Source organism: Poecilia latipinna, unplaced genomic scaffold (genome assembly GCF_001443285.1).
Source record: "Poecilia latipinna isolate Pla-1442-1.1 unplaced genomic scaffold, P_latipinna-1.0 Scaffold899, whole genome shotgun sequence".
NCBI lineage: Eukaryota > Metazoa > Chordata > Actinopteri > Cyprinodontiformes > Poeciliidae > Poecilia > Poecilia latipinna.
The window spans coordinates 196,145-211,001 of NW_015113515.1; the positions used below are offsets into that span (position 1 = coordinate 196,145).

General features: G+C 36.0%; 1 protein-coding gene across 1 annotated transcript in view; it reads left to right on the plus strand.

Annotated features, from left to right (window-relative positions):
* The window catches only part of LOC106957382 (CUB and sushi domain-containing protein 1), a gene marked incomplete at its 5' end in the record, with an annotated part of 204,511 nt that overhangs the window by 159,880 nt on the left and 29,774 nt on the right, over positions 1–14,857 (plus strand). The window contains 10 exons of the mRNA XM_015048702.1: positions 223–336; positions 1,849–1,965; positions 2,536–2,607; positions 4,399–4,545; positions 6,809–6,997; positions 7,245–7,430; positions 7,549–7,746; positions 10,672–10,845; positions 12,107–12,280; positions 12,483–12,656. Coding sequence (XP_014904188.1) covers positions 223–336; positions 1,849–1,965; positions 2,536–2,607; positions 4,399–4,545; positions 6,809–6,997; positions 7,245–7,430; positions 7,549–7,746; positions 10,672–10,845; positions 12,107–12,280; positions 12,483–12,656 — 1,545 coding nt within the window. The remainder of the gene's footprint in view (positions 1–222; positions 337–1,848; positions 1,966–2,535; positions 2,608–4,398; positions 4,546–6,808; positions 6,998–7,244; positions 7,431–7,548; positions 7,747–10,671; positions 10,846–12,106; positions 12,281–12,482; positions 12,657–14,857) is intronic.

The following is a 14,857-nucleotide window of genomic DNA, read 5'->3' on the forward strand; positions in this document are numbered from 1 at the left end:
AAAAAAAAAAAAAATAAAAAAAAGGAAAAAATTTTAAAAAAAAAAAAAAAAAAAAAAAAAAAAAAAAAATATATATATATATATATATATATATATATATATATATATATATATATATATATATATATATATATATATATATATATATAGAATAAAAGTTGTTGAAATAATTATGTAATGTATTTTGGTGACCTAAAGAGTCTTTTATTCCAATTTTTTTAGGTGATATTGTGAAGTATCGCTGCTTACCTGGCTACACACTGATTGGAAGAGCAGAGCTTATGTGTAAGCTTAATTCCCACTTGCTTTTTGAAGATCCAGCCCCAAAATGTCAAGGTAAATCACAATATATATAGAACTCTGCTTTAATATGTTGGAAATGAAGTGTATTTGACACTTGATTTAATTGTCAGGTAGAAAAAGATCAGGGTTCCTGGAAGAGTTTCAGTGCAATTTTATTAATAAAGTAACATATTAAGATCAAATTTTGATTGAAATCTGTATTATTTTATAATGGAAGCATCTATGTGTGCTTATTTTTGTGCCTATAAAATTAATTATTGCAATGGCTATCTGAAATCCCTATGGGATAAATATTAGCTACTTTGTGCTAGTTTTTATTTATTTATTTATTTATTTATTTATTTATTTATTTATTTTTGCCTAATAAAGAAACACTGAACAGGTTAATTCAAAACTTAAGTAGTTAAATGTGAAAAAGGTTGTAGCATGTTGGATTTTAAACGTATATCAAAGCTTTAGAAGATAAATTTGTTATCCAACCAAGTCTGGGAAGCGTAGTGGAGTGAGGGCTGAGATTAATACTGTGATTTCTAAGTGACTGAGATAAGCATTGAGCTGCATGTTGAAAAGGTACAGACCCCCCTGTTAAAGTAATAGAAAATAGTTTTCTATTGTAAAACAAAGGGGATAAAAACAACTATCTTATGAGAAGACGTGAGAAGCAAAAACAAAGTTCTCCTCTAAAACATAAAGTTGCAAAGTTTGAGTAAAGTTTGTTCTTATGTCCTTTTGCTGATCTTGTAGATTCTTAAGGCTATTGACAAGAAATAGTCAGTGGTTTTTAAGTTGCTGTTTTTTTTTTTTTTGTTAGAATTCAAATATATTATGAAACTTCTGTAATTGGCTAAATTTTAATCCTAGAGAAGTTGTTTTCTGAACCTAACAAAGTACATTTTAAAGATAAGCATAACCAGTTAAAACATGTTTTAGGTGTTTGGATTCAGGTGTTGACAGATGTACTATCTCTGCTCAAGTATATCTTGTATATGCATACGTATGTTGTTTGTCTTCTCGGTTCTCTTTATTTTTCTCTCTTTCTGCAAGTGTAGAGGTAGACTCAGGGTGTTTTCTTGTAATCTCTTTATCCTTCCATCCCTTTGTTGTTATCTCCTTTCCCTTTATACTTTTTGCCTTACCTCTCTGCGTTTTTTTCTCTCTTTCTCTCATTTTTTCAATTTCTATGTCTATTTTCTATGAAATATACCAATATATATATATATATATATATATATATATATATATATATATATATATATATATATATATATATATATATATATCAAGTGAAGCATTATAGCAAATGCTGTAATGCTCCTCTTTTGAAAGCAAATCTCCATGACCTTTGAGTACCATACTGCCAAACAGAACCCACTTAAAAACAAAACAATCTTGTATTTGTGAGTGCATGATAGTTATTTTCGTGTGTGTTTGATTGTGTCCTTTCTGTACTTTTTCTGCCTTTTCTTTTGGCATTCCACAGCTCACAACCCCACCCCCTCCTTTAGTGGTTTCTTACCTGACTTGTTTTATTTTTAATCTCTCCAGCTCAGTGCCCAGCAAATGAGGAGAGGTTTTCATCATCGGGAGTCATACTAAGTCCTGGGTTTCCTGGCAACTATCCCAACAGCCAGACTTGCTCCTGGCTCCTTCGTATGATTCCAGGTAGCGGATTTGATGGCATTCTGTTTTCTGAATACGATTGCGTAGTTAGTGTAATAAGGGATTATGCTACTGTAACATCTCTACCTTTTTTTTCCTGTCTGGCTAATGCTAGCTTGTAGGTGAACAGCAGCTAAAAGTAAATTGCCAGTATCATCTGTTATTACTCTTGTCCTGCACTGTAGAAGTGCTACAGTCGATAACATTTTTGGTTTCATTCCCACCCATGAAAAATGAGGATGTTTTCTACAGCTCAAGTACAATAATTGATAAACTGTCACGTCGTTCAGACACCACAAGGGGCATCTCTGACAAACCCCAGCTCCACTGCCAAGGCACAGATATGAATAAGGTCCTTAGTGGTTTGTGTAAAAATAGCATAGAAATAGACTTGAATCCCAGATAAGGCTTACATGGGTCTATTGTTGGTAAAAATGTTCTTTTTTGTCAAGGGATGAATATAAAGTGTGTAACGTGTGAATTAGCTTTGTTTGAATAAACAGTGCACAAACAATGTTAAATTGCTATACACGTCTTTTTCATGCAGTTTAATACATTTGTCTTGTTTCCCAGGTTACACCATAAATATCTATGTAGAGATGTTCCACAGTGAGAAGCAATTTGATGAACTGGAGATTTTTGATGGTAAGCAAATGTCTCATCACTATTTGTTGCACATGACAACATTAATATGCATAAAAATACCCATTGGCAGTAAGCTTTAATTCATTTTTATCCATGAATGAAGACATATGAATAGATACACAGCTCTTCATTTCCTTTTATTGTGTTCTGATCTAACTTGAGCTTTTCTAATTGATCTACTATTGCTAAAATAAACAAAATGCCCTCAGATGTTGATGAGTAAACAGAAGCTAAACACGACACCTAATGCATGAATATGCAGCAGTTCTTAGCAGCTTGGTGATATTCCCATACAGCACAGTTGAAACATGCATACACTGTGTGGACATAAACCTCTTTTCCTAACAGTCTGATATTAAATCACATAAACTTTCTGATTTTGGGCCAGTCTGAATGATTTATAACATTGTTTAGTAACAAAAGTTTTCCCAATGGCAAAGTTTCATATCTATATATATATTTTTTTAACTGATAACATTACCTTTTACTGTATGAGCTGAAGCAAATGTGTTGGCTGGGCTTCCACCAGCTTCTCACAATAGTCATGTTTGCAGGTTTCTATGCTAGCAGACTTTTTTTCAGCCAAGCCGTCACATTTTGTACGGGACAGAGATTCCTCCTTCCAAGCACTGATTTTGCTGTTCTTAAGCTACCCTGTGACTAAATTGGCGACATGCATTGGGTTATTACTCATTCTGAAGACCCATTTGCAGGTTTTCTAAACGGTTTAGACGTCATAAAGTTTTAAGTGCCTGTCTGATGTCTTGATTCCCACATAATGTTCTTTCGTCATGCACGTCTGCGACCTTTAGCACAGAGCTGTGCAAGTGTTTTGCCTTATATCTGTAAAGAGACCATGACAAAAAATGTGTAACTTGTGTATTTATTTTTTGGAAATATGCACTGTTTTTTTTTTACAAACACAAGGATTCTTATCTATGAATGGGCAAAGATAAAATTCTCAGACATTCTGCAAAATTTGTTTACAAATGCACATTTTGATTTACAAGCATGAAATGTGTATACCCTGGATTTTGCACATGCATACATCTCTATCTACACATGCACAAAGCAGAAATTTTCTGCCATTTTCTTTTTCACAAGGTTAAAGACATTGTCAGATTATAAGCATGAAATATATATAACTGTAGTCTGTGCCCATAGACCATCCCTACTTACAACAAAATACTTACAACTACTTATATTGACACTATTGAACTTCACAGTAGTATAATTGTGCTACTGTGCAGTATCCGCCTCTTTTTTTTTTTTTTTACGTAATGACTGTCTTTGCGGTTACACTAGCCTGGTAAAAACCAGACCCTCTATTCTACACTTCGCTTCATACAGAGGGTCTGGACTCTCGGCTATTACTTGGTTGAGTAGCGAAGTTTTAAATTGTACCCAGTTGCAAGTGATGTGCCAGTTTGACTATGAGGCTTACTGAAGCTTACCTGGGATGTAAACAACCGATCCTCCACTGCGAAGAGGTGCTGAACGAGGTGACCATTAATGTTTGTATTAGGAAGTGTGGCCAACATGGACTCAACAGTGGATGTTCACCTCATCCGCTGCAATTGCTAGAACTACAGGAAGACCACAGTTCTAAAACGGTGTCAAAAATCAATGCCAAAAGCATTTAAAGACTGAGTCTAAACACAATCTCCCAATGGCAATGCTGCACAGTGGCAGACACAATACAAAAAGTTGCAATTTCTCTATATTGTGGATATCCATCAAGATAACAAGGAATTTTGTTCTAAAGCCCTGTATATGTGTGCTTCTTACTAGGATCATCAGGACAAAGCCCTTTGCTTGTTGCTCTGAGCGGTAACCATTCATCTCAGCTGAACTTCACGTCTAAAACAAACCAGCTCTATCTACGATGGTCCACTGACCACGCGACTAACAAGAGGGGATTCAAGATACGATATTCGGGTACAGCCAGCATCTTTATATTTTCTTTCAGACATCAGCAGATAATCAGATGTGAAAGATTTCACGATTCTTTGTCCCGCTTTGTTCAGTACTGCATTTGGAGCTTTTGTACAGCTTTTTTCAAAGAAAGAAAGAAAGGAAAAAAAAACACTATCTTGTTAGTTTCATTCATTGTGAGGTGTGGATGATTGATTTAATGACTTGATTAAAACGACGTGTTACTTTGCATTACCATATGTCACAATAGTCTCAGTTTTCAAGGTGATAGTTCATATCCCATCTGGATGATTGACAACTACCTGCTCTGCCCTATCTCTGCTTCCTCAGAATCTAGGAACATGTATGCACTCCACATAGTTCAAAAGATTGCTAATTTCTCAGACTAGCATTAATAATGATCTCCTAATGCCTTTCTTCTCATGAGAATAATGTGTTAATGGTAGAGTGAGCAATGATCATTTAGAAAGCATTCTTTTGAATGCATTAGGCTGCTTACATATGAAAAGGGAGTTAATAGCTTTGATTTATTAATGCGTGTTAGATTGTGAGTGGCATCTTAAATTTGTACACTTTTTTTTTTTAAGGTTGCCAATAGTCTTAATTATAAAATGTAATTTACGGTTACACAGAACTTAAAAATAATGGAGGAAATAAAGTTGATGGATTTTTAATCTATAGTTGAAATTGGTCAGCAGTCTTGAGCTCTGTTCCCCACAGAGCTGTAATGGGCTGATAGCAGCGACACAGAACAGGGATTTATGGTTGAGATATTCCACTTCATATACATTATTAATACCCTGGTGTGCTGAGCTAAACAAATCAAAGTATATAATGCAAATACATGCTAATCACTTTTGGCTTCCTGCTTGGTAGGTTGAACTGATCAGAGTGACGTTTAATACTAGCCGCTTTAGTTTCATCATATTTACATCCTTTGACTTGGCTTCTGCTGCTAAATGGTGTTATTGTTAATGTTCTTGAATGTTCATGTCTGCATCCAGTGATCCTCCTGAAACACAGCAGTGGAGTCGTCAGTGTTTACGTTTTATCGATCTTTATTAGTTATTTTTTATTTGCTTTGTTTTTTTTTTGTTTTGTTTTTTTTCTGTCTTGTTATTGTTTTACAGACTCCATTTCATTCGTAGAGCTTTTTGGGCAACCTGTGAATAAATCTGGCAGTGTATAAATACTTAAATTATTTGGAGAACAAGAGAAAAATGGCTTGAAGTTGTCTTTTGTGTTCTTTTTGTCATTTGTAATTACAAGCAGCATTTATCCTGCCTTGTATGGTTAGACAGTTTCTACTTAAATAAATTCCTGAATTCTACAGACAGTGAGTGATCAAAGTTAATTGAATTAGGGAGACTTAGGAACCTTCTTACTTTATTAAATAAAAGCCCTATTTGAAAACATATTGCATTCATTTCCTGTAACATTAAAATTAGTTTGGTGGGAAATTGTGTCAAAAACAAACTGAAAAAACAAATCTGTAAGAGGATAAAATATTTTTTCATAGTACTAAATCCTTTCATATTGTTATCAAAAATTATTTTTTTATTGTACTGAAATCCATAAAACTAATTCTTCTTCTTACAAGTACTGTCAACAATTTTCTTTTTTCCATGGGAAAATATACCTGACTACCAAACGTTTTTAGGCAATATGTGTCAAATAGACACATAGATGGTAGAACCAAGATGTCTGATATTTTAAGCCCTATACCATTAGCTGGATGAAATAGTGCAATAGTAGTGTAATAATGTTTAAAAAGAAAAAAGCAGGTAAAGAGGGTTAGACATATGTTAGACATTCAGTTGGGATGACAAGTTTGTAGATATGGTGGGGTGTTATTTCACTGTAATGGGCAGCTCATTTCAGGAAATATATCTGAGAGAAACGCTGACCCCATTAGGTAAACAGGAGACAAAAGTGGGCTATCATAATTCATCCAACCGTTCTGTACTCAATCAACTTTGCATTTTCTTTGCTCTGAGAACAAACCCATTCTATTACTCAAAAATAATGGCTCTATTATACGGTCTGTCACAGGTTTTTAAGTTCTTGTAAGTTGACTCAAGTCACTGTAATGCTTGCACAGGCAGAGATAATTTATCGTGTTTTTTTTTTTGTTTTCTCTCAAAATCCCTCTTAAAATTAACAGGCGCTCTTGATAATTATTTTCAGCATCAGGCTGGTAATCGCTTCAGTTTCTTGTGAAATTATATCATTTTTCCCATCTGTCTTTCTCGTTCTCCGTTTCAAGCTTCTTATTGCAGCATTAATGATCCTCCGTTAAATGGTGGCGTGGTCAACCGAACGAAACTCCATCCAGGTAGCAGACTCCAGTTCTACTGTAACCATGGTTACCGCCTGGTAGGCTTAAGCAACGCCACCTGCAGGCTTGATTCCAGTGGGCTTTACCAGTGGGACGCACCTGCACCCGTTTGTCAAGGTCGGCGGCCAAAAGATGTTTTCGAATAATTCTTTTCTAAGACCTTTCAATTTTAAAGATGTCCTTCGTATCCTATTTATCTTGTCAGTAAATATGTTTTATTTGGGATGAATTTTAGCTATTTATGTCTTTTAATGTTCTACCTTGTACCATTGAGTTGTATTCCCAATCTCGTTGTACTATTTCAGTCCAATGACAATAAAGGCTTTCTATTCTATTTCTGTTCTATTTTTTTACTTTTTCGCAGCGGTTTCATGTGGAATACCTCAGACTCCCGGCAACGGCAGCTTCCATGCATACCACTACAATGTTGGTAGCCAGGTCACCTATCAGTGTAATTATGGCTACCATCTTGACCCTGGTGCTCCTGTGTCAGCTGTGTGTTTGGAGGATGGCAGCTGGAGTAACACAGGTTCAGTTCCCCATTGCCTGCGTAAGTGATCCTAACCATAATCCACCTGTCTATAAAGTAATGCTATAATTTCAGGCTCTATTTTCATCTATGAAACATTTCTCTTCTTTTTTTTTTTTTTTTTAACCTCCCACTACAGCTGTGCACTGTCCCAGCATTGAAGGCGTCCTGACAGAGCACATGACCTACCGCCTGCTCATTGGCAGGCTGGCTGAGTTTGGTTCCACTGTGATGTTGGAGTGCTCAACAGGCTTTTATTTGGGTGTCGGGCATCGAACTCTCGGTTGCCTCGCCAACGGGACCTGGGAAGGATCGGATGACCCAGCTACCTGCAAGAGTAAGTTTGACTCACTTATTCATTAGAAGGTGTACACTCTACGCCACTTGATTTTGGGATGTTATTTTTGATTGCGACATAGTTAAATATTACAGGACGTAGACAGTTACATGAAGTACTTTAAAGTAAAGTACATATTTTAAATTTAGATGGGTTTCAGTTTTTTGTTTTAATAAAAACAAACAGGTTTGCAGATTGCACACTGCTGAAAGTTGCAAAAGAGTTAGGAATCCCAGCAGAGAAGCCCAGCTTAACCCTATGGCCATCTAAGAAAAAAAAAAAAATGGTGGTAGCAAAGTCTTTAATTTGAGTAAGTGCTTACAAAACGAAAGCTTAATTAGTTATGACTAGTTAGAAGAAATAAGACCAAAAAAATCTTGCCTACTGTGACGGATTGCTGGGAATTTGCAAACTTCTCATAGCAAACTGTATTTCCAAAAAGCTTAAATTCAGGCTGCAGTCATGTAGCTGATGTAACTTCTGCTCTCGTTCTGAGGAGCATTGCTGCCCTGATGTGCACAGGTGTGTGCCAAGACTCAGTTTCCTCAGGACAACTTTATGGAGGGAATACTTTTTATTAGCAAAGAGTGAATTGATTGTATAAAATGTAGAAGTGAGTATCAACTACCAAAAGCCTCATTGTTCCACACATCATCAGTCTGGACTTTTCGTTCAGTTTTAATTGTGTTGGCGTGTCGCAGCAGTCAGGTAATTCTGAGGACACTGTGATGTCACTCAAACTCTGTTAGCAATGCACAATCAGACGGCGGCTGCAGCTAAATCCTGATCTTATTCCTTTGGCTTAGACACAAAAAGATAGGTCCCCAACACTACTAGTAATAAACGCTAATATAACACAACATGCTTTCTTAATATCTGCATGGCCAGATATTATGGCCATTGCAGAAACTGGGGGCTATGTCCTGGTGCCTCAGCCATGTTGTGTCCTTTCCCCTGAAACTGGAGATCTTTAATAGTCTTGTTTATTAATCCTGTGGCTGTAAGTGTGTAACTGTTTTTATGATAAATCCATCCTAATTTTTCTGAACCTCACTCACTTTTCCTGCATAGCCAAGCTTTCTGGTAGAAGAATATATGTTGTCCTTTTCTGTGTGACCAAGGACACACTCGCAAAATTTGGCAACCAAACAATTTCTGTAAATGTATTATCACATTTGTTAGCTGGTGGTTGCCACCCAGCCCCAGTATAGTACAACATAATCTCCGAAAGTTGAATTCATTCAAATGTTACTAATCTGCTTGCAAAACCAGAGGAGAGACCCAACTCTGATCTTTTTAATGTGAGATGTATTACACAATTTTACTTGGCTATATGTCTCTAAGAAACGGTTTTACGTCTTTAAGCCTTGTTTGTACTCTATACTGCACACATGAAACGCTGTCTATGTGACCTCTGTTAACAAGTTTTATGGTTGAAAAGAGCCGCTGTACGAAAGAAGAGATGAAAAAGACGCCTTATACATAGAGACACTCAAACAATGATGCAACAACGTGAGCAGGCGACATGCAGCACACTGAAAGAATAACACATGAATAAAACTGCATTGCAGTTACTTCCACCACCTGTCATGAATTAGTTATCAAAACAGCAAACCCACCCTGGAACAAGCAGACAGCTGGAAAAATCAGAGAAAGGTATTCTTCTAATAGGGGTACCTTCTGTTATTTTGTCAAAATTGTGAGCTTTATGTTTTGGTGTGTTGGAACCACAATGCAGGAATGGAGTTTTTTGAAAATAAAAGCTTATCCCAAAAGCTAGATATATCAACTCGATAGCCTGTACATGAGTTTTTCTGCTTTCTTCTCCACTTTATCCTTCTGAGATATGAGGGGTGTATGTGTTTCCAAATGCCTTAGGGTATTAAGCATCGCCTTTCACCTTGGGGCTGTGATAACCGTTTCATGCAGAATATAGACTGTGATTCCTAAATGTGATTTGCATGTTGGCAACCATCAAAGACATTTTTTTTTTTTCAAATACGAGTGGTATTCTGCAATGTGTCTTTGCTGCTTAGTTCATAAAGAAAAGCTTAGTGAGAACATTGTGACTGCGAAAACTTTCCAATGCAGAATTTCATAGTGTTGCATAATACATGAATTGCTGATGATAAAGTGAGATGTGTACACTGAGAGGAAAAATAGTGAGGGGATTAAATTTGTTTAAGATTAAAACAGTGATTTATTTAGGTCGATTTTAAGTAATCTCTTTGTCTAAGTTGGCTAACCAAATACTAAGGCAGCTTAGGCAGATTGAGGAGAATTCCTTAAAGATGACAATAAGTTTGAAGACTATATTCTTTCTAAATCTGTCATTATTTTACTACAGATAAATTATGGCAACAGCATTTGAGCTAAGAATCAGAAAGACATTTCCAATTGTTTGGAGATAAAAGGACAAAGAAACATATTCAAAATTGATCGTTTTTTGATCTTACAACTAAAGTCGAACCTGATTCTTTCCATCTGCCCGCACTGCTTCCAGTTCTGTTTGGTATCCAGTGTCTCGGTCTGTCGTACTCCAACCACAAACGGTGTTGAGTTTCTTTAGCAAAACAAAAATATGCACATTTAGTTTTCAGTGCTCTTCTCAGATTTATGTCTCGACTTTGATGGCCAGATATTATAGCCATTACAGAAACTGTGCGCTATGTCCTGGTGCCTCATTTTGGGGTATCTCAAGGTGTTCCCATGCCAGAAGGGTTATGAGGGATATGTAGTCCCTTCACTGATTTCTGGGTCATCCCTCTGGATTCTTTCCAGTAAGTTGTGCCCATCCTGATCAGATGCCCAAAACACCTCAACTCAGTCCTGACTCTCCATTTCCCGATTTCTAGTTATATCATTGTTATTGTTTTTTTAGATCTTTACTTAAATTTTTCTGTAAAATATCTCTTTTGGTTTCAGTCATCTCTTGTGGGGAGCTTCCTACGCCACCCTTTGGTACGAAACTGGGGACACTGACTACGTTTGGAGCAACCGCCATCTTTATGTGTAACCACGGATACACGCTGGTGGGGTCACATGTGAGAGAATGTGGCGCTGATGGGCTGTGGAGTGGTGCAGAAACTAAATGTTTAGGTAAGATCCATTAAATATTGTTGAGTGTGTGTGTTGTTTTCTGGTTTCTGCTCAATCAGATTTACATGAAAGCCTGATCAATAAAATAAATATTCTATTGAGTGTGTGCTGTGAATAATTAACAGAACAGAGAAGACATTGGGATTAAAATGCAGTGAGCAGTCAGAAAAATATCAGAAGTTTCATTCTCGTTAAATGTTAACTTGGACCATTTTCATCATAGGTCTGGGATCTATAGAGAGGTTTTCTTTGTCTACGCCTTTAACGTCCGCTATAACCTTTACTTGCATCCTTTTTTAAATGGGACGTATTCTAACAGTGCAAATGATGGATAATGCATTTTATAGGGTGGATTTTATACATAGTTACTGCAAAGGGCTTCTGTGAGGTTCTTAGTAGATATTAAATAGTGTTTGCTGTAAACTTGGTGTTTTTAAGTTCAAAAGCTTCAAAATCTTGAAAAGAAACATATTCAGCATTAATGTGACATTATATTTAAATATAGGGTTAAGACGCAGAAAGAAAGCACTGTCATTGACAGTTTCATTTTATATGTCTGTGTTTATGACTGGTTAATTATAAGAAACACATCTACACTGTAAAATACAATGTGAAACATTTTTTTAAATAGTCTATATTTAAGACAACCGTTTTTTTTTTGTTTTTTTTTGTTAAAAGTAGTTTGTTTGTGGGTGTGCTGTGGTGGCGCAGGGGTTAAGCACAGTCCACATATGGAGGCCTCAGTCCTCGACGTGGCCGTCGCAGGTTCCATTCCCGGCCTGGCGACCTTTGCCACATGTCTTTCCCCATCCCTCATTACCCACTTTCCTGTTAACTAACTATCAAATAAAGGCCACTAGAGCCAATAAAACCTTTAAAAAAAGTAGTTTTTCTTGTGATCCATCTGTTTAGAAAGGTATATTTAATACTGCCAACTTATTCTTGAAATATTTATCATTCCTCAGGATAATTAACTCAAAATACGGCGTTAGTATTTCAAGGTCTCTTCGAAAACACAGAAAGTTTTCATGTTTGTGGTTTTCAGAGACCTTTTGTGCATCTGTAATTGCCAAATTCTTGAGCTAAGCTGTTGAAACGCTGACTTGAAAATGCACTAATGGTTTTGAGGCCAAAAAATTATCCTCACATATTTGAAGTGTTTTAAAGTTTTAGCTTTGTGTGCGCCAAGCAAACTTGAGATTTATGAAGCGAAAGTAAGTTTTTATTTATTTATTTTTCACTGTACGTGTGTCTCTTCCAGCTGGTCACTGCGACTCTCCAGATCCTATAGTCAACGGTCACATTAGCGGAGATGGCTCAAGCTACCGTGACACTGTGGTGTACCAGTGCATGTTGGGATACAGACTAATCGGCACATCCGTCAGAATCTGCCAGCAAGACCATCGGTGGTCCGGAACAACACCTGTCTGTGTCCGTAAGTAAACGCATTCTTTTATTACTGCAAGACGCTGATGACTTGCAACTTTGTTAGGAAAAACAAAGAGCTAAATTGGATAAATGCCTCATTTTTATTTTTTTGCATGCTAAATATGTGAAAGATGTGAAGTGTAGGATAACAGTGCTTCACTTAATCATCTTTTTTATTGTTTTTCTCTTGTTTCCTTTGACTTGTTTAGCCATCACTTGTGGTCACCCTGGAAACCCAGCCAATGGGCGAACCAATGGCAGCGAGTTCAACCTCAATGACGTTGTCAACTTCACCTGCAATAAAGGTTACATCCTCAGTGGGAATGCCCGCGCTCAGTGTCGACTCAACGGACAGTGGAGCAACCCCTTACCTGTCTGCAAAGGTCACTTTCACATCTGTCACACAGCGCTACCCAGTTGTTTGCGTCCTAAAACATGTTTTCTTTTTATATCCGTCACACATTAGGGAGCTGGAATGAAAGTTATCTTGTTGTTGTTATTGACAATTTTATGATGAACAAAACAATCGAAAATTACATTTGTTTGATGTATTTATTTGTTTACTTTTAATGCGGTATGCTTTAGGATTTTGTGACTCAGCCTTTTGAAACATAAGTACCATTTCTGTATAAATAAAAATCCTCTAGTACAATGGTTAAATTATACAAGAACAAACGCATATTGAGAGAAGGTTACATTTTGGACCTACAATGAAAGGCTTTGGAAATTCTAACAAGAACATCAAAATGTTTTGTTTTTTTTTTTTTTTTTTTTTTTTTTTTTTTTCAACTTTATTCAAATATGTATGTCACCAAGTTTACTATAAGAACCGATTAGGTAAAATTCACCAAACACACCATTACATTTAAGTAGTTTGGTTGAAAAATTGGAGCAGATGAAAACGAATACAATTTGTAAACATTAAAACACATTTTTAGACTCCAAATTATTTTTTCATCCGTAGCTCTCAGAATTTCAGTTTAAAAAATCAATAATTCATACATGTATTTTAAAATCACGGCGTATCGCTACTTATCAATGGAAAGTTTAGTGGTAAGAAAAAATGTTGTTTACAAAGGTATTTTGAAAAGCGATAACTGCGACATTAAGAAGTCCAACCAAGGATCGAGTGCAAATCCTGGGCAGTGTATATGTGTACCGTTTTGTATAATTTTTGTAGTTTTCTGAAATGAATTTAGTTGTTTTTATTAGACGTCATCCGTAGCCATCAAGCTTTACAGAAAAAAAAAAAAAACTACTACTGTGTTTTGAACCTGTTCACTTTTTTTTGTTTAATTTGTTAATTTTTCTATTATAAATTTAATTAAACAGAACATATACAGATACACACTCTTAAACATTTAAAAGACTTGATATCATAAAGTCTCTTACATGGGTTTCCCATCAAAAGGTTTCTTCTAGCTTGCCTGTTTTTCATCCTCCCTGAATTTTTTTTCGCTCTTATTCCCCCTCTGCCTCCTTCCTTTTCTCCCTTTCTCACAGCAGCAGCTGTCAATTATGAGCCCGAAACTTTCTTGCTTCCCATAGGGTGCCAAACACACATACACACTCTTACTCACACACAGCCATCTCCCCCATGGGCTTGGATTTTCAGTGAATGTCAGTCCTCCCCTGTGACATGTGGAAAATCACACTCTACTCCTATTGGACTAGCATGCACCGAGAAGAGCAAGAGTTAAGAACAAAGAGCTCAAGAAAACTGAGCGGGGTGAGACAAAAGAGGAGGTTTAAAGGAACTGCAAGGACAATCTGAATTTGTAACAGTTTTTCTTTTAGTCAGCACATTTAAGAAGACAGTGGGAAAGAAGAGGTTGATAGCATTTTTTTAAATTCTCTGGTAATACCACATAATGGGTTCGCACAGAGAACATAGCACAGTGTGACATAGACACCAATAGGTAGACACTGCATTGACTGTCTCAAACAGTTGCAGTGAAACGTCAAGGTGTCTGCCATTTCAGGAGGAGAAACGGCAGGCAGGAAATCCTTAAAGCGAATCTGGGAGTTGAGGTTTCAGCCAGGATAAAGGAAGTTTTGCGTTTGTTTCACAAAGAGACTTTACTTTTAACACGGCGGGTTTTCTGTATTTGTAATGTTAAGTCGTTTCTTTTGCGACTTAAAGGTTTGATCGTGAAGCAATGAAGATCATAAATGCTGAAAAGTGAACATTTTTTAGTGGCACTCTCAAGAAGACGACCTAAATCCGGGTCAAGTGTTGATTCAGCAGAGAACTGACTATGAAAAGTTACGCTATTGAGGATGCATTTGTTGTTTTTATAGGTTAATTGCATATGGATGTAAAGCAAATGAAAACTATCACTTAGATTTCCTTTTTCGAAATCACAATGATAAAAAAATTAAGAAATAAATATGAACATTTAATTTAGAACAAATTAAGTAAATTAACCCCATTAGTACAAGTTTTTATTTTTTATTTTTTAAGCACTCGATCAAATTTTTATTAATGTAATAAAATCATGTGCAAGACTAAAAAGAAATTACCTTAAGCTTAAAAACGTTAAAAAAAAAAAAAAAAAAAAAAATTAAAAAAATTTAAAGGAAT